The sequence below is a fragment of the Equus quagga genome, unplaced genomic scaffold, assembly GCF_021613505.1.
Source record: "Equus quagga isolate Etosha38 unplaced genomic scaffold, UCLA_HA_Equagga_1.0 203_RagTag, whole genome shotgun sequence".
Taxonomy (NCBI): Eukaryota; Metazoa; Chordata; class Mammalia; order Perissodactyla; family Equidae; genus Equus; species Equus quagga.
The window spans coordinates 91,319-119,038 of NW_025798627.1; the positions used below are offsets into that span (position 1 = coordinate 91,319).

At 45.5% G+C, this 27,720-nt stretch overlaps 1 protein-coding gene across 9 annotated transcripts in view; it reads right to left on the reverse strand.

The window, feature by feature from the left end:
• Window positions 1-7,826: 7,826 nt before the first annotated feature.
• LOC124233484 (SPATS2-like protein) overlaps window positions 7,827-27,720 on the reverse strand; it is a 165,566-nt gene continuing 145,672 nt past the window's right edge. For all 9 annotated transcript variants that reach the window (XM_046650612.1, XM_046650607.1, XM_046650611.1 and 6 more), the window contains 5 exons: window positions 23,121-23,179; window positions 17,074-17,183; window positions 14,472-14,574; window positions 11,421-11,638; window positions 7,827-8,720 (listed from right to left, as the gene is read on the reverse strand). In XM_046650612.1, coding sequence (XP_046506568.1) covers window positions 8,322-8,720; window positions 11,421-11,638; window positions 14,472-14,574; window positions 17,074-17,183; window positions 23,121-23,179 — 889 coding nt within the window. In that variant the 3' untranslated portion in view covers window positions 7,827-8,321. The remainder of the gene's footprint in view (window positions 8,721-11,420; window positions 11,639-14,471; window positions 14,575-17,073; window positions 17,184-23,120; window positions 23,180-27,720) is intronic.

The window sequence follows — 27,720 nt, forward strand, 5'->3', positions numbered from 1 at the left end:
CACACACACACACACACACACACAGCCCCATAATCTGATTTCTGCAGAATGACGGGGCATCACTGACGAGGGAAAACTAGAGGGAGGAAGTAGGCATAAAAGTGTGAATTTGTTGAATATGTAAATTTTAGGGCAGGAAGCTATTAAAGTACTGGATTATATGTCTGTCTCCTACTAGAGAGGGACTGTCGCCTCTGTACCTGCAATGCCTGGTACATAGCAGGCCTTCAGTAAATTTCTGAAGTTAGGGCAGCCCTTCGCACCCCGGTTATTTTGGAAAATGTATCTGGTGGCGATCTTCACGGGGTGTGGAAACTGATTTCTGACCTTGCAGAGTTTATATTGTCAGAACAAAGGAGGTGCTAGTGGCAGTGCCTTAGTACAGTGATTATTGCTAATGACCACAATTACCATTGGTAATGACCATAAGTTATATAACTTGTCAAGTTGTTTTAAGTAATTCGGAGGCCTGGGTCACGAGGTCCCAGAGAGGTCTGGCCGATGCTGCCTGACTTGTGAGAAGTGAAAGCCGCAGTCTGGCCTCACCCCTCCTGCCTTAGCGCTCCTGCCAGAATTGCTGATGCGATTTCTTTTCCATTCACAGACTGAATCCTATTGATTCTTTAGCAAGTTCTAACATTGAAAAAATTGTTGACTCACGTTCCAGTCTATGGTTAAAGACAGTATAATTATTATCTGGCTATACCTTGATTTTTAAAGAAGGAATTAACATATAAGCATATTTGGCTATTCCTGAGAAATTGTTTCTAGAAAATTTTGATTTAAATAGCATTTGGAATGTGCACAAAGACTTGTGGTAGTAAATTGTGTGTCAAGGGAAGAATGCTAACGTGTATATGAACATGAGGCTGCCTTATAAAGGAGCGCCTCATACCTGCCGTCCCTGTGAACAGCTTTAATTGACGTGTGGTAGGAGGATGGTCAGATACTAAGTAGGAAGTGTGAACTCATAAAATAAGGGAAAGAGCTGCTCCTATAGCAAATGAAAAGTATTTTCAAATGATTTCCATACATGTATTCGAAAGTTAACTAGGAACTTTTTAATTGTGGAAAATACTGTGATTTCCCATATTTTCTCCCTTGAAAACTGTCAACAAGTTGCTGATTCCTCCATCAGAGGAAGAAGAGCGGATGAGTGATTCTTTGCTGAGGGCTGTAGTTAGTATGCAGGATTTCAAGCGTGTAGTACAGCCAAAAAAGGAAACATCATGAATAGCTAACAGAAAAAAAAATTGGTTTCCAGCTGCTTTCAGAATTTCATATTCATGGAATTTGGTTGGTGGTGCAGCCTCAAAGGGGCCATTTTCACTTAGAGTGCTGGCAGCCCCATGAGAAACACATGGTTGGCATTGTTACAGAAAAGCTAAGTTTTCTTTGTTCACATGTGTTGCTCAGACAGCCCATAGACATTTCCTATTTGCTAGCTGGATGGTTCCTGATGTGGGCTGTGGCTGAGATAAACAGAATGTCACAGGAACTGCCAGTCAGGATTCTACCCCACTTGTTAACAACTTTTCATTCTATAATGTTGCCTCTCATACTTTTCATTTCCTTCTTTTAGACCCTAAAGCCCTGATTGCCTTAATAAAATTTTGCTCAGCTACAGAATGAATTTGGGGGCCTGAAGCTTAGAAGAAAAACTTGTTTTAAACTGAGAGCATGTTACAGAAAGAAAAAGGTAGTATATTTGCTAAAGTTGGAAAAAGGCAAATGTTGGTTCCTTCTGCTAGGATTTCTTAAAATTTTGGACATTCTGTTTCAATAGCAGCTCTTTCAAGAATTCATTCTCTAATATTTTGGTTTGGAACGTGTGGGAACTCAGCTTCTCTGTGGATGACATGCACAGCCCAAGGACATCAGAAATTGTAGATTTAGACTCTGGTTTTGGGTCAGACAGTCCGGATTTGGTAGCCTAGCCTGAGCGAATCAAGGTCCCAGTGTGGCTGGAGGAACAAGGCAACGTAATGTGTCCTTGCTCATCTGCTCTGTCTCTGTTCCTTTTCTCCAAATCCCTGTACCCTCCAGTTCAGGGTTTTTCAACAGTGACACTTTTGACATTTTGGACTAGGTGATTCTTTACTGTGGGCGACTGCACTGTGAACTGATGGATGTTGAGCAGCATTCCAGGCCAGCACCCCCTGCCCCAGTGGTGACAATCAAAATGTCTCCAGACTTTTCCAAGTGTCTCCTGGGGGTGGAGGGTGGGCACAAAATCAATTACCCCCGGTTGAGAACCATTGCTGTAGTTGGATGACTTAACCTGAGCAAAATAATTGCCTCTCCTAATTGGGGGCTGAGGATGAGTAGGCTGTCAATCACAGGCAGGAGTGGAGCTGTGGGAATCGAGGGGGAGGATGATACCCAAGGAAAGCTATCTCAGGCTTGCCAATTAAAAAATCTATCCTATTAGCTCCTACTTACACTTGTGGTTGTGGTATAATATTGGAAACATTTTTGTTGGCTATTCTGACCAAGCAACTACCTAATAAAAACTAAGATGTATTCTTCTAAGCCCTTTATGCATTAACTTATTTAATACACCAACCCTATGATGTAGGTGTATTATTATTATTCTAGTTTTATAGATGGGGAAACTGAGGCACAGAGGGGTTTCGTTAGCTGCCTAGCAGCTAGAACAAAGCAGTGGCAGGATTCCCATGCACATCATCTTCCTTAAGTCCGGGCCTTTAAGTACTGTTAGGTCTTGTCTTATAGGAGTTTGCCACTCCATTTCCAGAGAGGAGCTAGACAGGACTCAGAGTCTTCTGTAGGCTGCATAGCTCTTCTTTATTTATCGAATACTCTTGCAGTGCTAAAGGTATGCCAGTAATCAAGTATTTGCCTCTTGGTTCCAAATCTACTCTTCACTACTCTGCTTGTGATCCTGGAGCTGGAGCCTGTGCGCATTTCTCTTTAGCCAGCTGGCGTTGTCACTGGAGGGACACTGCAGGAGGAAGGGGCTTTTTCCTGGTTCAGTGTGTGTCCCTGTGTTCTTGCTCCTGCAGTGCTTGGTTGGCGTGTGGGACCCCCAGAGGCCCTCAACCCCAGGGAGTTTCAGCGGCAGCTTCGAGTCCTGTGGGTCCCCCTGCTGGCTCCCCAGGTAATTCAACATCACCCCTGTAGGCAGCTTCCTAGTGAGTTTTGCTGGTGCCCCAGCGGGATTCCTAGTGAGTTGAGTGGCACCCCTGCAGGTGGACCCCTGCTGAATTGGCAGCTCCTCAGAGCACAACTCCTGGTTCTCCAGTGCTCCGTGGGTGGCTTCTGGCTTGCCAGCGCCTCAGTCAGCTTCTTGGCCTCTAGTTGGCCAGAGCCACACCACCCATATCCCTCCAGTCAGAATCTCAGCCTTGGGGGCAGCGTGGGTGGGAGTGGGCAGCTCTCCCAAACTTGTTCCTTCCTTGGGCATTCTGCTTCAGCTCTAGTGGTACATGTCCTTGGATCTGCTATTCCTGTCTTCTTTGATAGCTAATCCCATGTGACTAATTATGACTTCATATATATCTGTAAATTTATAGATATACATAAAGCTTCCCCATTCACTCTGTGGTGACTGTCTCCTGATTGGAACCTGACCCATACAAAGTGCCAGGCATCATTCCAAGTGCTTGGCAAATCTTACCTTATTTAATCCTTCCTACAACCCTGCAAGTTAGGTATTATTACTAGCCCCATTTACCCCTGGAGAAATGGAGATAATGAGGTCTTTAGAGATGTGTCCAAGTTTACACGGCCAGGAGGTGGTGGGGCCTGGATGGGAATCCAGACTGGCTGGCTGCCAGCAGGGTCAGAGCTTGAGCTGCTCCGCTGTCTTCCTATCTGCTCTGGAACTGACTGACGGGCTTATTTTCACAAGCCATTTAGACTCCAGAACTTTTCTACGGGTGTTGGAGTTGACTACTCTTTTGTACCTGCTCTCTCATCCTTGTATTTATTGAGCACCTGCTGTGTGCCCGGCATTGGCAGAGGGGCAATGATGTTATTGGCCAGCTTGTTACACAATGACGCTAACTTACAGAATGTGTGTTCTTTCGAAAGGCTAGGAATAGGTAAATCTAATTCAAACTTAAGCACCGAAGCTAAAAACAGGGCAGTTTTCTGTTTTTGACAGGAAGCGCTTTTTATATTTATTTTCTGTAGAAATTCCTTGGTCGTTCTTGCAGTCATGGATCTGAAATACATTTTTTTCATGCCAGAAATTTACATACTTTCTCGGGTAAATAAATTTGCTTTAGAATTTCTTTATTCTCTAAAAACTCTGTGCCGTAATTTCTCCTGTGAAACTTGAACTTAGTGGTAGCAGAAATAGAGCCTCTGAGCCGTGGGAAGAAGCAGAGTTCACAAACACGGGGGCTTCTGAAAATCAGTGGTCAAAAGTGACTTGTGGGACCCTGTGTGAGAAGAACCACACTGTGCGTCCCCAGATGGCCAGATCCAGACTAGATGCCTTTGCGTGAGGGGCTGCCATAGTGAGGTTAAACACTGGTTTCGGCTATCTGCCTCCAAGGACTGGGGACCTGGTTCTTTGAAACTAGAATAGACAGAAAACTTCCTCAGGATTTATAAAGGCTTGTTGGAAAAAAAAGAAAAAAAGGATGAAAGAAATCCCTTGTGATAGCTTTCAGTGAATAGTATTCAAACTGTGCTTCAAATTCTGAGGTAGCAGGAGAATCCCTGGGACTTAGCAACTCTTCATATTTTTTCTGACCAAATTCAAGCAGTTAACACGACTCAGTACCTTCAGGAAAGCGCTGGAGCCATATGTTAGCCAGCTGAATTATTTTGATAAGGAGGATGATTTTTGTCTTTTGCTATTTTATAGTTTGCTTAGGAAATACGGGTCAAGTGACTGGTTCTTTCTCCTTTGCTTCATGTTTTGGTACCTGGAGGCAACCGGAGTCCTGGCCCCCCTGTGCCTGAATTTTAGTGGGGTAGAAAAGGGGCCATTACATATTTCATGGATGCTGTCACTATAATGTCTGTTGAGAAGTGAAAACTCCCAGTCTCTAGACACTCTAAGAGGGCACTCTAAACAGGCAGGGAAGGAGAGACTGTCAAAAGGGTGGGATGGAGGGAGAGAGGAAGCTTAGTCAGAGGTGGAGTTGAATTTAGGCATATCTGCCGCCCCCCCCCCCCCCCCCCCCCCCCCGTGTAGTTGCAATCTCTGTCGTCTCCCCCACCTGCTAGGTGCCCTGGGAAAAGAACTGTCGAGGCCCTAGGTTCCCTCTTTTTTTTTTTTCTTTTTAAGATTGGCACCTGAGCTAACAACTCTTGCCAAACCTTTTTTTCTTTTTCTCCCCAAATCTCCCCAGTACACAGTTGTATATTTTAGTTGTGAGTCCTTCTAGTTGTGGCACGTGCGACGCTGCCTCAACGTGGCCTGACGAGTGGTGCCATGTCCGTGCCCAGGATCCCAACTGGCGAAAGCCTGGGCCAGCGAAGTGGAGCGCATGAACTTACCCACTCGGCCACGGGGCGGCCCCCTAGATTCCCTCTTCTCGTAGTTAAGTCAAGATTGCAGCTCAGACCTAAGCTTTTAGAGAGTCAGAAATCCTAAATCTCTTACTCTGGCAAAACTCTGCAGGTGGCTTTTGGTCTGGCAACTTTTCCTATTAACCTCATTTGATGTTGCTTCCCTAAGAATATTTCCTTGGAATCTCTTTTTCTGATGCCAGCAGAATTGAACTGCTTTTGAACTGAGCTTTAAATTGGATGTGTTGTATTTCTAGTTTCTTCCCCCAAACTCCTGTACAGCCTCTACTGAGGATGAATTTTGTACTGATGTGTGTTTAATTTTCCGTGCCTTGCTGCATTCAGCACCCCTAGGATAGGCTCAAAAGGACAGAGCTGGAGGATGTAGGATCCTGAAATGAAATGTAAATTTGGAATGTAATTGGGAACCCAATAGGGAGGTTTAAATTTCACAGATGGGGTCTTGGTGGTACAAGGTATGTGAGTTTTGAAGTTATTCAATCTTCATGCGTGTTAAAATGTTTTAACCCCTACCAGACAATGTTTGAGAGAGAAGAATCTATTCTTCTGGCTATTGTGCGTTAAGTAGAGAGATCAGAGTGCTTGAAGTCCGTGGATTTTTAAAGGCGTTTAAAACATTCTGAAAGAATGGCAGACTATGACCCATCTCTCGGGTCATGCCAGCAGCTCCACCTGAACAGAGGAAGGTATGTAATACAGGACTTAAATGGCCTGACACTGGCACTACAATATTGAAGTGACTGTTTCAAACATGCAAAGTGGTGAAGGCTCAAATGCTCAGGGTCTACAAGAAAGGCAAAATCTAGGAGAAAACATGATCAGGTCTAAACAGTTTTTAGCCTTCTTTTCTGCTTCTTTTCGGTGACCTGGGAGCGTTTGCTATGTGCTCAGGAATGTGAGCTGTCTTAACCCCGACAGCAATGTGGGCGAGCGAGCCAAGGCTGAGTGGTTGGGTCCAGCCCTGACAGGGCAGGTGCACCCCGACCTGGAAAACCCATTGTTTTTCTGTCGCAAGAATTATTTGATTCATCTTTAAAGCTGTCACATAGAAGCTGACATTTTTTAGTGTCGAGCCAAATCTTGCTACACAAAATTTGTGCGAAGTCTTTCTGTCTTGTGAAATATAAATTCAGGGCTTCAGATGGAGTAAACGGATTGCAGTCCTGAACATTTATCTTATTTGAATGAACAACTCTTCCTTCCTTCCAGAGTGTGACTTAACATTGAAAATTCCTATTAAGTCTCTGGGGACACCCAGAGACCTCAGGAGCTCTCTACAGAGACAGCAAACATCCTCCTGCACTTGGCAAGAGAAGCACCGCTGCCTGCATGACGTGCAGACTCAGCCGCGCAGGGCTGCTCTGCAGAAGAGAAGGAAGGGAACCGCGGAACCCAGGCAGCCAGAAAACTTGTTAATGTTGAGCTGAAAACAAGCATTTCCACTTGAAAGAGGCCGACAAATCGGAGGACACATGGAAGCTGGATGGAAGCAGTGCTCAAAGTGAGCAGTCCTGCTGTCAAAGACACGGGACTCGGGGCTTCTTGAGTTTGACTCCAGATCCATTCTCCCTTCCTGAGGCATCAGTCGCCCTTCACCACACAGCCCGGTGCTTCTGGGGAGCTGGCCACACCCCAGCTCCAGGACGGGGCTCGGCTCGGATTAGTCTATCTAATTCGTTCATCTCATTTGCTGCTCCCTCCCCTGCTCTGATGGTTGGTGTAGGGACAAGCGTACCGGCAATCTGGGCCAATGATACGCAGGGTCCTAGCAGAGACTTCTGAGAAAGCTACTTGCTCCGCGTGGATACTGCCTGGAGAGCTTCTCTTTTCTTCTGGACAGGGTGGGGGACGGACTTGAATCTTAGGAGCGAGGTAGCCATTTGCCACCATTCTGAATACACTGTCAGCCCAAGGAGGAAGGGCGAACTGAGATAATCAAGAGAAAGGAGCTGCAGCCCTGATCAAACTGGACCCAAGGCAGACTTTGAGGCTGGACTTTTCAGTCACCAAACCAATAAATTCTCTTTATTGTTTCCACTAGGCTGAGCTGAGGTTTATGTCACTTACATGAAGGGTTCCAAACTACCACGTGGTGTCTAAGAAGATGGGGGAGCATATCCATCTATATGTATGTAATGTACTGGCAGGGGCCATTGTGAGACATTATTTTTTCTGAAAGGACACTTGTCCCAAGAGAAACAGTATTGTACAGAGCTCTGTGCCACAACCTCTGGTCTCTAAAGTTTTCTTGAAAGTACTACACAGTACACAGTTTAATAATAAGTGGGCCTATCAATAAAAAAACGAGTCAGGTGTCAAATGCAGCATATTTTAATTTGTTTCAAATAAAGCAATATATGTATATATATTTTTTTCAGAAAAACACCAGATGTTAAATTCTACAAAAGCGCATGTGTCTTCAGCAGATCATGTTTGTCTGATCAATAAGAACTGGTTTTCAACATTAACTCTAAGGACGATCAATGGACTGACATCACTGCTACAACATCGGTTGCTACTGAGCCTCTGACCTTTAGCCACATCTTGATTTTCCTAACAAATGAGTAAATACTGCCTGGCTAAAATGCTGCAATGTCTGGATGAGAAAAAGCGTCAACAGATCAAGCAAAGCCATGAAAGTTATGAAGCAAGCTAGAGCTGATTATCAGAATTAGTAAAAATGATTAAGAGAGGATGACACAACCATACAGGGTTTGTATACTCTGATTGACTCTCTTTTGGCAGCAAGTTGGGTCAGCACCTCGGGCAGGGAACCAAAACTGAGTGAAAACTCTTTTTTCTCTCCTAGCTCAGGCCACCAATGTCACAGCTGGGACGGAGAGAACCGCGGCATCTGTGGCAACTTCTATTCTCGTGGGGCAGAGATTGCACTGTGAAACCCTAGCCACGTTACCCCGGAAAGGCCTGGCCTCCGAGTTGTCTGCAGCGTGCTGCCTTCGCCGGGGCTTTTCCGAATGGGCTGGGGCCTCGGGGGTCTTTGTCCCCAAGGGGGCCTCTTGGTTTTTGTTGCTGCCGCCTTTGTTTTTGGGACGGAAGCCGTTGTGCGGCTGTCTTCTGTGTTCATGGCGGTTGTTGCCCTTCGCCATCGGATCTGCTTCATTGCCACTGCCCTGTGGCTTGGCAGACCCATTTAGCCTGTTGTTATGATACTGTGGATTAAATCTTCGTCTTTGGCTAGAAGACCCATTCTACCAAAAGAAGAAAACAGATAGGTGTTAGACACCAATGAACCACAGACAACATCGCTAGACATTAGGGAAACCAAATCTCTAAGCCACAGGTAAGCTGTTTTACACCCCAGAAGAATAAGACAACATGCAAATGAGGTCAAGCTGCTAAAATCCTCAAGCTTAAAAGAAAAGCGGACTGTCTTGTAAATGGAACTCCAAGAAAATTACTGATGTTGAAAGAGAGGTTATAGCAGTAGATGACAGGCAATCCAAGAAGCAGGCCAAATAAAACCCATAAAGTGAGCTTAAAATAGAACAGAATGAAATGTAACACAGAGGCTGGGCAATGATGATTTGTCTACTATGAAAATTTCTGGGACATTCTGTATAGACTATGAATTCTCAATGGATGTATGAGGAAAATGATCTGTTTGTAATTGTTCTTCTCTAAAGCAGTTTTTCTATTTTATTTCAAAACAAATATCATAGTTCAGAAATGCTGTCCTGGGTAAACACAGGGACGAGTGCAGCTGGCACATCTTAGTGGGATGTAGAGGTAATGTGTATTTTCATAGAGGTACCTAGCTCCTCTTCTCAACTTTTTGCTGTTCTCAGCCAACAAACTCTGAAGCATTGTATTGAAAAATTATCAACCTTCAACAAATCAGTCACTAAGAACATAAATGGACGAGAAGAAAGGAAGCAACAGGTTAGCCTGTGCGTCCCTGTAGGAGGGAGGGCTTCTGAGCTCCCTGAGGTCAACAGTAGCCAGCACTTACTGAGCGCTCACAGTGTGCTGGGCACCAAGCAAGGTACCACCTCATTCCTCAGCGCCATCACCCTTTAAGAGAGTTGCTATTACGTGCTTCATTTTATAGATGAAGATGACGAATTTAAAGGATTTGCCCAAGGCCTACAGTCTGAAAATGGTGGAGCCATTCCCATTTCATACTGTCTCCTGATAAGAGTCATAAACAGGTTGTTACATGAACACAGACTTTTACTGAAAATCAAACCTCTATTATCAAAATGTGTAATTTTATGAGTTACAAACATACAAAGTTCTTAATTTGTGCGTTGTGACTGGCTGGGATAGGTTTAGGGCACACCCACCCCTGCTAATTTGGGGCTCAGCGCAGGAGTGCAAAGGCAGGCCCATGCACCATATGCTAGAGCACTGCCTCTGGCTCCACCCACATTGTGAGGGGGCTTGGCACACATGAACGTGGACACTTCAGCAGGCATAGCTAAGCTTCGTCCCCACTCCCACAAACGAACACCCTCTGGACCTAGGGTTGTGCAAACTGGCGGTATGGTCTGCTGTCAACATGATGTATCCAGGGAAGTGGCCCCCACAACCCCCGAGAGTAGGCTTGGGGCCGTGTGGGAACAGAATTTCAGGATCTGGAGTATTGGAGCGCTTTCCAGAAGGGAGAGTGCAGATTCTGGGTAGTCACATCTCCTCAGTCTTGCTCCAGTCTCTGGGGAGGGCCGTGGCTGGGGGAAGGCCAGGAGGATGGCTCCAAAGCACCCGGCCCAGCACAAGGGCCCCCTGCCTGGGTCTATGGGATCTGGCTTAGATCCCTAAGTATGTTTCAACCTAAACAAGCCATCGCCTAAAAGGCTTTGCTGAAAATGACAAACGGTGAGCCGAAAAAGTCTCTAGGTGGATAGCATTTAGTCTGGCCGCCTTTGTTTTTAAAGAAATTTGTGAAAGGGAAACTCAGACTAAATTTTAGACTTAATTTTAGTATGGGATTTAACAAGGAGCAAAGAACAAAAGCTGTGAAGATGTATTTAGACGACAAGTAAAAATGGATTTATTATGATCTTCAATCTAGGAATATATGAAATGCTCCTGTCAAAGTGCTATTTCAAAGTTCATGAGGACATCTGGGGCCAGCGAGATGCCTGTCCGGGTCATTAATGAGAATTCTGAAAAATGAAGACCACAGAAGCCAACAGGGCACTTAGACCACCGGCTTTCTGGAATGATTACAAAACAGTCTCTTCATTGGGGCCCTCTCTCGGAGATCATGAGAGGGGTCTTTATGGCACACCCAACTTCTGCGTCATCAAATCCCACGTCTGTTCATTCTCTAACGAGGAGGGGGAAACCGCTGCGCAAGGAGCCAGTGGAGAAGGAGGAGAGAAGGAAGACTTCTCTTTCAGGGGTCATGGTAGATAAGAAGCGATAGTCATTTTGAGATTATTCTCTTTACTGAAAGCCCAAGAGAAGAGAGAGAAGCTTGAACTAACTTTGGCCTCTTATTGGTAAAGTAGACATAAGTGGGAACTAAGTGCTCTTAAAAAACAAACGCCAGAGATCCTCTCACTAAGTGTCAGTGGCCAGGTTCTGAATCTTGTTCCCACATCTGTGCGTCCCCTTCACCCGGGGAAGACCTGAATGGGGCCACTCAAGGTCACGAGAAGAGCGCTCTCATGCAGGCGGACTCCGCCGTCAGGAGTGGAGAATGCCACTTCCTCCGCATGTCCGTGACACCCTCCGCCGTGAAACGCGGGCAGGGTGGGCCAGGGAGCCCCGTGGGGCCAGGCCGTGCTGCTGGGATGGGAGAGCCGGGGTGTGACGCCGGGTGGCTCAGCGTCCAGCACGTCGTGCTCTTTCCCTCCTCTGCAAGCGAGTGGTTTTCCCCTGCCGGCCGAGCAGCAGGGTGTGCAGGGCCCCTGAGGGCAGCGAGGCCCTCCCCAGCCGCTTACCTGCTTGTGAGCCGGCACGGCCTGGTGGGAGGAGTCGGCGGGGCTGGGAAGACTGCTCGCCAGTTTGGGGTTTGGCGCTTTACCCTCGGAGGGCTTGCCGTGACCGGACGGCTTCCGGGCGAAGCTGCCCTGCCTGCCGGCGGCGGCGTGCGCGCTCAGCAGCGGCAGCAGGGAGCTGCAGGGCGTCCGCGAGGAGTAGCTGTTCTTTGGATGCGTAACTGCAACGAGAAAGCGCCAGGCGTTGCGGGCTGTGCCGCCAGCCCCGCTGCCTCTGAAACCCACGGGGAGACGGAGACATCGGCAGGAGCCTCAGAAAACCATCAAGGAAAGCGTTTTTTGAAAGTTGTCGTTTGAAAGGGTCCCTTGGCACCTGGAAACCACCAACGTTCCTCTGTGACTTTGATTACAGCATCATCATCCAAGTCGGGAGACGTTTGTAGGAAATAAAACACACCTGAGCAACAGTAAGGTGATTCCCTAGGTCCAGAGCCACCAAGGGCAGGGGGATGATAAAATCTGGAAGCCCCCTCGGTCCTGTCCACAATGCACTCTGCTCTGGGGTGCCCTGACCAGCCCCGTGCTTGCTGCCCTTGTCAGAGCCCATACCAGGCGGGACTGCAGAGACAAAGACCGGGAGGTGCGTGGACACGTGGCCCGGGAGCCACTAGGTTCTGAGAGCACGGCGTGGGTGACGCTGGGAGTTAGGAATCTTGTCACCTGGGTCGTCCATATGCCCTGATGGTGGGGCCAGCCTGCCAACGCAAGAGATGCTCAAAAGCCTCTTCTATATTCCATCAGAGCTACAATATCCGGCCTTTTATCAACCCCGTTTCTACAGCCCCACCGCAAATCTGCACTGATTCCCGTGATGCTGAAGTCAGCGCGGGTTCATTAGACAGACCCCACGACTCAGGCAGGTCTGCTCCACGTTTATTATCTCATTCCCGCTGGGCTTGAAAGGGTGGTTTCGGATGGGATGATTTCTAGGTGATCATGCTGAGTTGGGGCCGGAGGGCATCAATTCAAGGATAAAGGTTCACTGGAATTTGACTGCCACGCCGGACAGCAAGAATCTTAAAATTGTCACCCATCTTTAAAAGCAATTTTCTCTGCTACGTGTGTTGGATCAGACTTAATCCTAGGGCTCTTCCAGAGGATTGGGGGCGACTAGGAGGGATCACACAACATTAGAAATAGGAAGCACAGGGATGTGTCTCTAGTCCCTTTGTTTTATATGGAAGGTGTGACAGCATCTTGGGGCTGTCCAACATGACCAGGGACTTCAGTGTCTCCTGTGCTCACTAGACTCAGTGTCATGGGGGTCATTACTTCTGACCACTATTGTTGGTTCAGGAGCTGTGGGCTCTCAACAAAGCTGAGAAGAAAGGGGCCTTTTAAGGACTCTTGTCTCCCACAGGGAAGCTGTCTTTCATGGGGGACACTCGGAGTTTAGTAAGGGATGGTTCCTCCCACTAGATGGCTCTGGAAGTGCTCTGGAGGAAAGCAGGTGGAGCTGCATGCCCACCCCCCTCAGACCGGTGACAGTCACTGGGCATCAGGGTCTCACTCATCATCAGGCTGAAGTGGAAACTGGATGGGCAGTTAAGTTTCTAGCTGTGAACCAGGCTGTGCTTTCTTAGAGATAGGGCCAAAGCTGGGCGTGGAGAATGGCAAATGGATAGACTTTCATAAGGGAGGTGGCATACAGAAAAGAGATAATTTATAAGAAAAGCAGTCAGAAAATCAGGTAAATTGCCTAAGATATGTCAAGGAGGATGCTCACAGCAGTGTTATTGAAATGGTACTGGAAACAACTAAATGTCCACAATCCGGGGACTGGTTATCTCAATTATGTTTAAATAAATTATTGGTTAAATATATTGACGTGGAAAAATGTCTACCAAATATTGTGAAATGATAAAAGCAAATTATATTACTATATGTGTATGTAGGACGGATAGTAAATTATAATATGTACTATAATACATAATTTACAGAGTAGATTATATGTGTGTAAAAAGTGTAAAGGATACACAAAAGTAATGTCATGTTCTATTTAATATAGTTCTGTAATTTTTAGATCAAGCTTATATATATATATATTTGTGCATGCGTGTGGGTGAGTGTGTGTGAGGAAGACTGTCCCTGAGCTAACATCTGTGCCAATCTTCCTCTATTTTGTGTGTGGGATGCCACCACAGCATGGCTTGATGAGTGGTGTGGATGTCCATGCTGGGGATCCGAACCCACGAATTCCAGGCCGCTGAAGTGGAGCGTGCAAACTTAATGCCACACTTATATTTTTTTTATACTCAGAAAAATAAAAACAACTTCTACTTTGAGAAAAAAGTGCACCCAAATCTCAATTTTTCAGCTGACTATTGGAGGCTGTGGATATCCCAGGGCCCTCCCCAGTTTTTCCTCCTTGTGGCTGTCCTGAAAGCCATTTTCATGCTCATTCCCACCTCCCCTGGGGGTGCGCTGGAGTGGGGGGAAAGTATCAGCCAACTCTGTTGTACTTTAGCTGCTCTAATTAAGGCTTAATAGTGAACAAGATGAAAGCGGCTGGGCGAGTGAAGTCTCTTATTGTCTGCAGACGTCACTCAGCACAGAGAGCCAAGGGAGAGGCTCCGGGCGCTGCCGAGCAGCACACACAACAGCTGGGCCCTTCAAAACAACAGCCAACTGTTCCCAGAATTCTCAGGAAGACTCCCTCTCAGTGAACAGGGCTCTGCAGAAGCAAGCTATTTGAAATCAGAGAGGCAGTTTATCTGGCAGTGCTTAAGAAAAGTTTGCAGAAGATAGAAACTAGTTGACCTGTTCCGTTCCGCTTAATAAATCCTGGGGATTTACTGATGGGCAGTGGCATTTGAAGACTCTAAGTTCAAATCATGACATTTCTAGTGACTTGTGTCATGATCTCAGATTATTAAATCTCTTTAGACTTCACTTCAGCGCTCCAGGGGGACCGCATACCTGACATTTCCCATATACGCCAAACGGCACCAAGCAGACTCACACAGAGCTATTTAGCAAGTATGCAAAACTCACTTTCTCCGCAGAGCATGATTTGGGCCTTTAGCTGTTCAATGTCACAGGAGAATCGGGCAGCCTTCCCGAGCTCTTCGTCATATTTACGCTCGCTGACAAAGTGCTGGAGGAAAGAAAGAACACAGGAGCCCCACAATTACAGAAATGATCAAGGCACACTGCAGATCCATTCACTCTGCTCTCCGCTCCTCTGACGGTGTGAACCAGCTGGGGAATCATGCCAGCTCGGTCAGTGTGAGGCTCCATTAACCCAGGCTTGGTCCTGACCTGCCTGGAGCATGATCAACTTCTTGTTCTAGAATATGTGGGGGTCCTGTCTTTCCCCTGCCTGGGCTGTGATACAGTCAAATCGTGTGTCTGCACTCATCTCTTTAACTTTAGCATCCCTCGCCCTCGTTCTAACGCTTCACAGTCTGCTGCAACTTTCCGGGTTGCATTCCAGCAGGGTCTTCCTAATTTGGCCAATGGTATTAACCCTCAAGAGCAAACATGTCATCATTCCTAGACATCCATCTCTATTTTAATAGAGAACCAAGAAGTCCCAAAAGCTTAGTATCTAGAAAACATTATCTTGAATGGTAGAATTTCAAGTGCTGTTAAAAGAAGTGGGAAAGAGATTATTTTTCAATTCATTTAAAGTTAAGATCTACGTGTAGATGACAGAGTGAGAAACAGAGAAGTAAATATGACTCAGTCCCTCCTTGAGTTTACCAGGGAGTTCAGCACATGGCAAGGCAAACGCATACCACTAAATACAACAGAAGGTAGAATGTGGTCGGTGCATTAGGATTATAAAAGAGGAAAATTATTTCCTACTGAGGGGATAGGAAAGAGTTATGTAAGCGGAAGCGTTTGAGCTAGAACATTAGAAAAAACTATTGAACCCCTACCAGACATAGGCCAAATTCTTAACAGATAATCTCATTTTCATCTGATCACGTTAATATGAAGTCACTACTATTATTATCTCTAATTTACAGAGGGGAAATCAAGGTTCTAGGAATCTAAGAAAATATGTAATTTATCTAAGGTTGCAAGATCTAGACTCTTTCACCCCAAAGCCTGTGTTATTAACTATTTTATGTTGAGTGGGATTATGATGGGCAGAAATGAAACTTGGCAGATAAGTAGATTTCAACAGACCAGGAAGCTGGCAACTCCATATTCCTCACCTGCTGTTCTAACAAGGGGAAGATGCAAGTTGAGATATATACACTGGAGTCCAGTGTGGATTTTATTCCGAGGGGAAGGGTGGACCATATTGGGGGAGACCAGATCTGCTCTGGGGATATAACTCTGGTCTGAGGGTGGATGAGCAGGCTGGAGGGAGGCACTGGAGGCAGAAAGGCTAGTTAAGAGGCCATGGCAATTGACCGGGTGGGAGGCAACACAGTCCAGAAGAGAAGGTGAGAAAGGAAAGACCTCTGGAGCTTCTCAGTACCCTCAGAGGGGTCCTTGTCCCCATAGGGCTCCTTTTCATGCCTAACCAGGACGGAGGTGACTGAAAAGTCACTTGCCACTTTCTACCATATCCAGCCAGTTTTATGACTAGATGAGCAGGCAATCCTACTTATAAAGCTGGCAGCAACTGTGTCTTCAAAGTACTCTGGATCCCAAGAAAGAAGTGGTTCAGAAGCTGGAGTGCACGTGCATGTGTGACGTGTTTAGTATACTGGGGATAAAGAGGAGGATAAGGGGGAAACTTGTAAACTCTAACTGCCCAGTTTGTTGTAGAGACTTGTTTTTGCCTTTCTGGTAACTGCACCCCGTGCAGTTTCGAAGCTCCAGGGTCTTGGTGGGTCTGTCAATCAAGACCTCTCTTGGCCAAGTGGTGGATGTGACCCAAGTGGAGGTGTAGCAGAATCTCTCTTTAGGATTTAAATCAAGTGGGGTGGCACAAAGGCTCAAGCTGCCTGGTGGTCACTGCCTCTGACAGTGCCCTGGAGAGTGTCTGGTAATGACTGCCTATGTTACCTGGCGACTGCCTGGGTTTCTGCCTCATCGCAGCCGGGAGTCTTCAGATCACACTCGGCTTTGGTGAGCTACACTCAGATTCTTTCAAAGTCTACTTGTTCTTGAGGTTGGCCAGGCTCAATTTCTGTTGCTTGCAACTGAAGAAATCTAATAAATACATATTTGTGGGTGGTATTCTTAATAAAAGGGCAACTAAGCTAGGAAAGGATGTAGGAAAGCAGGCTCCACATATTGTCCATTCTGTAAAATCTTCACTTACACTAAGTTCACACTTAGTGTGTGTTCACGTGTGTGTTTATAGTCATACACATAAATTACGTATGGTGAAAAGAATATCCCCGTCCCAGCTATAATTCACAGTTGACTGCATTTTATTTAGGTCAGTCTCCACTAAGAAAATAGCTTGTACCTCTCCCCTGCATTAACATACCCCTTTGAATGGCAGTATGCTTCAACAGAGTGTCTAGATGGCCCTTCCCCCTCCTGTATGCTCTAGTCCAACTTTGTGAAACAGAGCTGGGTGTATGACATTAGAGCCTCAGAGAGCAGCACTCTATGGATGCAAAACAAACATAATGAGGATCAGATCTCTGGCTCAGGGTCCAGGCTGTGATGTTTTAGAACTGACCTTAATTTCTGCCCTGAGTTCGGCCAGCTGCATCTCTGCCATCTGGCTGGCTAGATCGGTAAGCCTCTTCAGTTCTTCTGCTTTCTTCTGACGAGCAGTCAGGATTTCCACTGCCAAATAAGAAGGAATAATACGTTAGGGCCAGCGATTTGAGCATACTCAATGACCTAATTTCTGGGATCAGTGCTCCCTCCACAGACTGATGGCTTTGCCGGGCCATGGCTTTGTGTTCTGAGTTCGTCACCGAGGTGGCTTTGCCCTTGGTGCTCATTACCAACCACCCATTTCTGGATGTCCTTATCCACCAATCCCCAAACCAAACACATCCTTTCTGATTCACCGAACACCCACAATCTTCTTCATTTTCCTCACTGGCATCTGATCTCACTTACTTCATTTAGACTTTTAAATTTGTGCATTACTCAGAACAGCTAGCTCCAAAAAAAGACACTTATTAAAATCCTCTCTGAATGCATTGCAAAGATAGGAGTCCATTAAGCAAACCCATCTTCTGTATGTGCTGTACTACGAAATTCTAACAGCATCAGACCTCTGAACTTTAACACATGTTCACTTACGGCAACTAGCTGTGTTATTGGAATAGGACATAAAAAGTTTACCGTATTAGCTTTCTGTGAGCTAAAAATGTCTGTGCTTTTGATACTCTGCAGATATGTTTCCATCCTGCAACCAGAGAGAAGTTACAGACCAGAGAGTCTTGTCTTTGTTATAAGTGTCCCCAATGAAACATTTCAAGGGTGAGTGACAGCCTGCTTGAACTGGATTCATGTGGACTCTTTAGCATCTGCGCATGCAGAGAGGACACATGGGAGCTCTCTGGCTCCACATTTCACACATCTGTCACATGAACCAAAGGTTCAAGGAGATGTAGTTGCCCACAGGTTAATTTGTGCATGTGCGTGTGTATTTCCCAAAAGATCATGGAGCTCAAAAGCAATGCATATAAACACATCAGGTGAGATTTAAATGTGAAGTTTGATCTTCCAATAGATAGACTTGTGGTTCTTTAATTCAATCACACATGAATAGCCCTCATTTCTTTTGGACAAACATTTTGAGTTATAAGAAAAGAGATGTCTATCTAACTAAGAGGATATCGTGTCGAATTCATATTCCATTCTGGGTTGAACAAGGGTCAGCTGCTTCATTAGACCAGATTCACAGCACACATGCAGAGCCAAACAATGTGACTTCTGATTTTAAGAGTTCTTAATTTATAAATGTCAAAACAGTCACCCCAAAAACCCCAAAGGAAGTTCAGAAGCAATCAAGAGTTAAGATTTCTACAAACCATAAACCATTCTTTAGACAGACTGAGAAATGTCATCTTTTTATGCTGACCAATTTGAGATGTCAATACAATAAGTAATCTGTAACTTTTAAAGCCTAATTATCTGCCAAATGATGCTGATCCTGCTTGGATTATTTACCAAGACTTCCCTACCTCCCATTTACAATACCATGTAGCTGGGCAGAGGCTGACTGACCTGGGCCTGGCGGTCTTGCAGAATACAGAGGAGCTGGTGAAAAACTTGTCCCCATGATGGGAGTAAAAGGAATTCCTGTCTGAACATAGGACACTGTATTACCGAATGATGTCCCAGTTACCCAGTCAGATCAGAGGTCACAAAAAGGTGGCCCACTGTCACTTTCGGCTGCAGAGTACATATGTTTTATTTGCTCCACACGTTACTTTTACGAATTAATTGCCTACATTTGAAAATGAGGAGATTCTATTTGAAAGCTGGATTTCTGGCTTCTCTTAAAAGATTGACGTTCTGGCCACAGTTGGCAGCATTTCCACGTGGCAACAGTTGGCTAGAACTGAGGAGTTGTTCCCCTTTTCAGATAGAGCATGGTGCCCAGTGTGCCATGGTCACGCCCTGCTCTGCTCGGCTCATTACTGTTTCCTGCCTGGCCCCTGTCGGCATCTCCGATCACAGCAGACACTGTACATGTAGTTGTTTGTGTCCACGACACCTCGGGCCTGGTTCACAGTTGGTGCCCAATATATGACCTGAGTGAAGGCCTGAAGGAGTGAATCAGTCCAATACTGAAAAGGAATACGCAAAGAAGGATGGAAGTTCCTTTTCTACAGGGGCCACTTAAGAACGTCTGGGACTCATACCTTTGATTGATTATTTTTTTGTTTGCCATTATAATTCAACGTAAGGTTGAGACTATGATCTTGAGCAAGACACTGAAATGAGGTACTCTCCTCTTGCAAAGATAAAAAAGAAATTCGGAAGGCCCAGACTTGATGGGCAGAGATAAAAGGTCAGCAGACCTTGAGTGATGGCACCATTAAACAGGTCTGACTTTTCTTAATAGATCATCTGTGGGACTGGTGGCAATTAGGGGTAATCGCTCTTTTTGATTAACTAGAACTTGGGCATTCACACCAAACAAAAGATTTTTTAGAAATAGATATAAATGGGCTCTAAAATAGGAATGCAGGTGCAAGATCACCAATAAATCTGAGTTTACACTCATGCAAATGTGCATGGAAATGAATACTTTGCATCAGCAAGTGTTGCCATGAGTTTTACATATAGTCTCATTAACATTTCAAAGCCTTTCATTATGAAAAAGCCTTAAAACTTGAGATCTAAAGCCAATATTCTTTGGAGGGGGCAATATTTTCACCTCAAAAACATCAATCACAGAAACAAAAAGAAAAACAAAACCAGATCAGATCCTAGAATTTAAAATAGAACCGTAAGTATGTTTCGAAAACGCCATCCTTGTGGAAATCTGTAGAGGGAGACAGTTCCACACAGCTTTAGATTTTCACTGCATTCAGGACGTGATTAATATTATTTAGGTACTTTTATAAACAGTATCTGGAACGCTGACATCCTTTTCTCAATGGGATTTATATATTCCTTCAAGTTTCTAGAACACATTGGAAGCTTGTTCTTATTGCTTGAACCATGGAAGATTTTAGGGCTTTTCAAGTAATACTCCTTAGCAGAGGGTGCACCCGAACCCCTGGGGGGCCAGAAGCCGGGGCAGAAGTAGGTTTTCAAGCACAAAGATTCTTTGAAATCCTTTTTATGCCTTAAAAGCTCTTGCGAATTTTGCATTTTACTTCATAATATGTCTGTGTTCCTGTTAATATAAAGTAATGTTCTCTTCCCATGTCTCTAGTAAATTTGACACTCCACGAAGAAGCCTCTGTAGGCCTTCAGTTCCCAGGGTTTGCAGACGAGGTGTGAGGCCGTGCACTACTGCACGCCGAGCTGCTTCATCTGTGGAGTGTGACAGTCACGCACACATGAAATAGGCTATGTGAAGTGTTTAGTACAGTACACTCAAAAATGCTAACTACAAATATCATTAATAAAATGAGATGTATTCATCTAGAATACACTTCTTTTGCAATTACTAATATTGGATCCCATAGCCCATAAACACTGAAGCAGTTACAATCATTCATTTAACAAATATTAGGAAGTACCTACAGTCTTCTCAGCATTGTGTTAGGTACCATGAGGGACAGAGGAGCTTATGTTATAATTGAGGGAATATGGTTTATAACATGTGCAGGAAATGGGAAATGTGGAAAATGCTCTTGAGACCATAGATGAGCAAGCTTAAGATGGTGGTTGTAAAGACAGTTCAGTTCTTAGTGGGGGAAATTCAATGGTTCCTTCCATCTGTGGAGAAGACACAGAGCTGACACAGCAAGTCACCTGAGAGATGCCACAGAACCCCTCTGAGGGGGCTGGACTAACTTCTTTACTAATAAGCGCCTTTCCCTTTTGGCACACACAGTGTGTCAGCACTGGGCTGAGCACCTGCCACGTATTTTCTCCTTTTATTTTTACAATAACTGTTTGAGATAGAACCTATTCTTATTTTCCCTTTTCTGATAAGTAACCTGAGACTTGAGAAGTTAATAAAATGGCTCAGGGTCACACAGCCAGTAAATGGGTGGAACTTCGATTTGAACTCGGTTCTGCTTGCCTTTAATGCATGCGAACTGGCTCCCCAGGGCTCTGGGTGGTTCTGAACCCAGGAGCTGCAGCGCCAGTTCCTGAAGCTGGGTGAAGCTTGTCAGCCAGTCTAGCCGTTCCAGCTAGGCGGGACGCTCCACGAGTGATGGCCCCATGCTGTGCTGTTTATCCCAGTGCCCAGCAGTGCAGAGCGAGGAGGAAGCATGAAGTACATGCTTATTGATTGTCTTAAAAACAAGATGCTATCCAGAGATGCTCCAAATTCCACAGGCTTGGCCCGTAATATTATTATCCCAAGAAGGAAGAATGAGCATGTGAAATCTGAAAATCTGAGGCCTTTTGTAAACCTCTTAGAAAGTGATATGCTAGGAACTTTATATTTTGGGGCCAGAGAAACATTTGTGTCCGTTTGGCTGTTATCGTTTTTATCAATAGGACATGAAACGAAAAAGAAAAAATAGGGTAAACCTGAGAAATGGAAAATCCCAAGCCATGTGGTAATCTACTTTTACAGAAATCAACAAATTTCTTAAGAATAAAGTAATTTCACAATCAAAGGGATTGCGTAACTACCTAATATTCCACAGCTTAACCTTGGATCACACTTAGTTTTATTTAATAAAACCTGCTGTATTTTAGATTCTAAAATGTTATTTACAATTATTTAGAAAAATTGTGTAACAAAACCAATGATAGCTATTTTCCATAAAGTGACTATTGAATCATGGCCATGGGCCAGGCAAGAGAAATAGAAAAAGAGTGAAGAACCTGGTCTGAGCCTTCATTCTGGTAAAAAGAAAGGCACTGCAGTCAAAGGTGAAGGAATTTAGCTGCAAGCTGGTTTGGGGGGCAGACTGCCATTTATCTCATTCACCAGATAAAATTTGGGTGAGGATGAAGAATTTAAAACGCCCAGGAGATAAGGATCATAAAACTAAATCCCAGCTGAAAAGTAGGGTCTTAGGGTTCCCGTGAACACAGCCGACTGATTCGGTAGTGGGGGGGCTCAGCCTGCCCACCAGGGCCTGGCGTTGAGTCTGGCTGAGCCATCTTGTCTCTGCTGAAATTTCCAACCCACGAACCTCAGCCTGCTTGGGGTGGCAGACCTGCCCTGCTAGCTGTGGAGGAGCTTTACAACAGTGGAAAGGATTAGAAATAAGTCGAAAGATGATAAAACCAATCAAACCCAGAGTACCAATCTTTTGTGTTAAATTTAGGAAAGTGTTTCATTGGTCAAGACCATCTGAGTATACTCATTATTTAAACAGAGTATTCGGCACCTTGGGCAATCACACTTGTGATTTCAACATAAAACATGTAATTGATTTTCTTTTGAGGTGTTAAGTTGGCAAGTGTCAGTGAACTTGACTAAGCCTGTAAACAGAACTGCAGTGTTTGAAGGAAATTTCATTTAGCACATCTCGGAGTTTTAATTATTAATCTTCGAACAGTCGCTTAAAAGCTTGGCATACTTTGCCCATTAAGTTTGTGAGTCTGCCTTGTCAGGCATCTGAAGTGCCCGAAAAAAATCAGATAGATTAAATTTATAAATGTAATTCAAAATATTGAGGGGAACTTGAGTACATTTCAAATGGGACTCAGTTTTTAGGGGAATTGAATTTGTTAAAATCGAGTTAGTTGCACCTAAGAAAAAACAAGTGGAAAGGGTTGTATAAGCAGTATAGTAAGATTTGTAAGTTGTGAAGGCTTAAAAACTGATGTTTTAAAATTTAATACTAAATTCAGTGTCATTTGAAACCCAATTAAACTGAAGTGGTCCTGTGTCTGCACAAAAGTCCCTGTGGACTTGAAATAACCCAGTTGACACCTGCCATTTGCTGGGCGGCTGTCCCGGCATGGGCTGGGTGGGCACTGCTGCCCTGTCCTTCTGCCACATGAGGTTACTCAGTTTGCAGGGGCTCAGTGACTTGCCTAAGGTTACAGAGCTCATACGCCAGGATTTCAGGGTGAATGTGAGGACCCCCCGAAACCGGGTCACCGTCAGTCTGATCTGTGGATTGTTTCCGACTGGGAGGCCCCTGATCAAACTACCACGTGTCTACTTACTGGCTTCTTCTTTAACTTTATCCATTTCTGCCATTAATGAAACTTCTTTGTCAATGATGCTGGGGGAAACAAAACAAAAACAAAGAAGGCTTAATCAAAGATAAGCTTTCAATAAACACTGGAAGTAAAAGAAAAGTTATTGTCATTAAACAAAATACAAAATTACCATAAATATTTCTATGTTAGAATGCCAGCAGCACACTCTGCCTTTCCAAAAACGAGGCCACGTGGAAGGGATGCTCCCAAGTATTACATAGTGACATCTGCTGATTAAATCACTGTCAGCAAATCTAAAAAAAAAGCCTTTTCAGACTTTCAGAATTGTGCTGCTTTGAATTTAAATTTGGGAATATTTTTGCCCTATGAATTCTAAAGTTCCAAAACAATATAATAAGTTCTTGAGAAGCTGCCACTCAGGGTGTCAAGGCCTGCAGTTCTCAAAGGCCTCTGTGCTGGGAGGGAGGGAGGTGGGCTCAGTTCTGATGCAGGTGGTCCTGGGACCTGCTCGGAGAAATTGGCTCTGGGTCCTCGATCCACAAGCTCTATCATACGAGTCTGTGCCTTCTCATTCCCCAAAGAAGCATTTCAAGGTTCAGATTAACTTTTTTCCATTACATTTATTTTTTGGTTAGTCCTTTGAAAAGCTATTACCTGCATAAAGTAAATAATTATCCATCCAAAAGTGCATTTCTCCCCCATCCTGACTCCTCATTTCCCTCCCAGAAGTAGCACATCATCAGAAATCCTTATATCTCCTTTCACAGCATTTTATTCTATATAAGCATAAAAGTCAGATGTTTCTTTATTTTCATTTCAACCACAGATATTTCAATGTATGTCTCTAAAAGGTAAGGACTTTTGGAGAATATGTCTGTATACTACAATACCTAAAAACATTAACGATAATGTAATGTTATCAGATATCTACTCTGTCTTCAATTTCTCTAACTGTCCCAAACTTTTTTTTAATAGTTTGTTTGAACCAGGATTTAAGTAAGGCCCGTTTGTTGCAATTGCTTGAATGTCTCTTATATCTGTTTAATCTATAGATTCCCTTCCATCTCTTTTTCTCTCCTTTGCAATTCATTCGTTGAAGCAGTTTGTTCACCCTGTGGAGTTGTCCCAGGTCTGAATTTTGCTGACTGCATCTCTATGGTGTTACTTAACACATTCTCTTATGTTTTGTGTAAATTTGTTAGGAGATGGAGACATTTGGTTAGATTCAGATTTGCTTTTTATTTCAGGAGCAATACTTTGTTAGTTCCACCAGCAGACAACACACTTATAAATATTCCTCCCGAAAAAAAATCAAACCTGAATGTATTCAAATTTCTACATCTCATAACAAAGTCATGGGCAATGCAAAGGAATCTATTTTGTATGGTCTTAGCAGCCACTAATGATCGTTGCCTAGATCAACAGGGTTTGAAAAAAGGGGATATTCAAATTCAAAATGATTCCTTCTTCATTTATTTACTGGAAATCTTCCATAAAGAGAAGCTTTCCCTTATCAACTATTTGGGTTACCTTGGAGTACAGTTTAGGTGAGGCAGGATAAAGGCTCGGCTCTCTCTTTTTATACTGAAAACTGGAAAGTTTTCAAAGTCATAGTTGGTTCCTTAGAATCTTCCATAAGTAACCAGTGAGATTTTGCTGTTTGCGTGGTTTAGCCATGAGCTCGCGCGGGATGCGCCTCTTCCCCTGCAGCTGTCTCCCTCAGTACTGCTCGCATTGCTCCAGCAGACGTACTTTTTTTTCTCCATCAGATGTACTTTTAAAGTTCAGAGTGTGTTGAAAACTTATTTCCTCTTAAGAGGAAACATTTTGTAATATTTGTCAAGGTCAGGAGTGGTTCCTGGGCTACGTCTATAGGAGTTTGGGGCTCCGCATGCAGATGACGTGATGTAAACACTTGGAGAGGAAGGGACTGTGTGCTGAGGAGTTCAGCTCTTTCCAGCCAGGAAGTCCTCGTGGGAAGAACCGACGTGGACAGTGGACAGCAAAGTCTCCGCTGCTGGGCTTGAAGCCCAATCCACCAAGCGTGGACATCAGCTGTCCCCATGGCGCATATGGCTTAAGGTCACGGGACATGATCACTTTGGTGTAACCAGCACATCAGGACACCTGTACCTTATTTATTGACATTATACAGGTATGATGTCAATGTGTTTTAAATCTAGGAAATACAGAAAGGTGCCTGATGGGAAGGAAGTCTTTATCCCATCTCTGTCCCAGCTCACTCAGTGCCCCTCCCTGGAGGCCTGCGCTCTTACCAGCTTCTCACGTTTCTTTCCAGAGACCATCTATTAATAAACCAGCATATATTTGCTAATTGCATGAGATGCTGGGCTAAGTCAATAGGCCTGTGCCCCTGTGACTAGGAGGTATATTTAGCTTCTCTGTCAAGTTCACAATGTAGCCACAACAGAGGCCAAGCGATTTTTCGTTTTTGTGTTCAACAACCCTCTTAGAGGGGACAGTTCTGTGTTAGTTTAGGGAACCAAGGCTACTGGATAAGCTGTTAGGAGAGAAGGTGAGAACCTAGAGATGGGGGTCGGGAGCTCAAATTACAGCACCGTGGTTAAGCTACTCTGCCTGGGACAATGTTTTGAATTTTTGTCCCCTACAGACAGGAAGGCAAGAAGAGGGAGAGAGAAGAGCCAGCAAGAAGGCTGGGCGCTGTGTGGGGTGAAGAGCCGGGGAGAGATCACCAGCAGTGGGGTGGGCAGAAGAGCTGCCGGGAGCCAGGGGGCTGAGACACTACTGCAGGGTGTGCGCCGGGAGGCGTGGTTTGGGAGCCTTGCTGGGGACGTCCAGATCCTCACTCCACTTGGTGGGCGTGCTCTGAACGTGCGCAGGTGTGCGTGCACAGACACTGAGGAGGCAGCTGGGTTTCACGTTTGGGTGAGGGCAAGGCTGAACAGACGGAAGAGGCCACAGCCAGAGGGCAGAGGGAGCGCGAGGATGTTAATCCCCACCCCTTCCCCCAGCCCCGGCACAAATCTGAGAGAGGGCTGTGGCCTTCCAGGGGACCTGGAACAGGAGTCCAGGACAGCTGCTTTGGAACTCGAGGGGCTGGAGACTCCGATTGCCACATGGGCTCCAGGTCATGTGAGACTTGCAGGTAACTCGTGCTCCACTCTCTTCACCAGTGGAGTGAGTGGGCTGCACAGGTTTGGGACGGCTGTACAGGAATATGCCACAGAGAGCTCTAGAAATGGGGAGACTGACGCAACAGTCCTCCATTGGACAAATGTTTGCTGAGTGCCTGCCACGTGCCAGGCAAGGGTGCTGGGGCTGGGATACAGCTGTGGATCAAAAACAAGGATTCCTGCCATCCCTGTGGAGCCTGCATTCTTTGTGGGAGAACTGAGAGGAAGAAGGTGAGAGGCGAGGAGCCGAACTGACTGGGGAAACAGCAAAACAACAGACGGAGGGGAGAGAAATGAGGCTGCCTCAGCCCTCAGTCAATTGGAAGGCTTCTAATTAGTGTCTCCAGGCTTGGAGAGCACGCGATGTACACAAGCAAACACGACCTGCACAGGATACGAGCTCGGGAGTCTGAGACTTCCAGTGGGTGGGAGAGGAGCTGGCTGCAGTGGGGGTCCCCCAGCCCCTCAGTCCCCAAACAAGGTCACAGACCCTGCAGGCTGGGAATGCTGCAGCCTGTGTGTGTGTTGGGTGGGGGGGATGGTGTAAGAAGGGACCTTTGCTAAACTCTTTACCAAGATCAAGGTAAAATTTTTCTTGATTAAATTGGTTAACATAATAATGTGCCTGGAGGGTTTACAAGATGGACATTTCGGGGTGTAATACACATCCCCAGGTCTAACGCATATTAAACAAAGCTGGGTATCCACACAACAGTTAGTTCAGGCCTTCTGGGCTAAAACAGGAGGAAGGAAAGTTACACAATAAATTATTACTCTGCTGAATGCCCACTTGAGGATGCGGAAAAGTCCTGGGAAGCTGGCATCAACCGTCCTTCCATTCCTCCGGGTATTTCAACAGAAGACAGGCCTCGAGCGCTGCAGTCGTTCGAGCACTGTGGTGTGGGCCTGCTTTCAATGCCCCTGTGCGTAAAGGCGCACCAAGGAGTCTGCTGAGTCAGGGCCTGCTCAGACCTGAGGAAGGGAACTCGAACCAGGAGCTGGTGCCGGCTGGAGGCAGCCCCAAATGGCCCTCAAGAATCTCACTGAGGTGCCCCGGAGGGCTTTCTGGGGTCCTGCCTCCAGGGCAGCAGGCTTATGGGAGGGAAGACCGTGGGAAGTGGACGCGGACAGTGAGGAGGGTGAAGCAGTGGAGGCCAGCCTGTCCCCCGGCAGGCTGTCAGACAGCAAGGAGCCAGCATCATGACAGGCTGAGAGCCAGACCAAAGCGCGGGTCAAAGAGGAACCGCGGCTAAACCCTCCCAAATGCCCCAGGGCCGGTGTCACAGCCAGCTGCAGGAGGAATTCCATCAGTGCCATTTACAAGTCCTACTGAAGCTTCTTAGAGGGATGAGGACAGAGACAGACACTGATGTGCTGCCTGCTGGAAGGCAACTCTGCAGGCTAGATAAGGACAGGGCAAAACTCTGGGACGGAGGTACCAGACATGG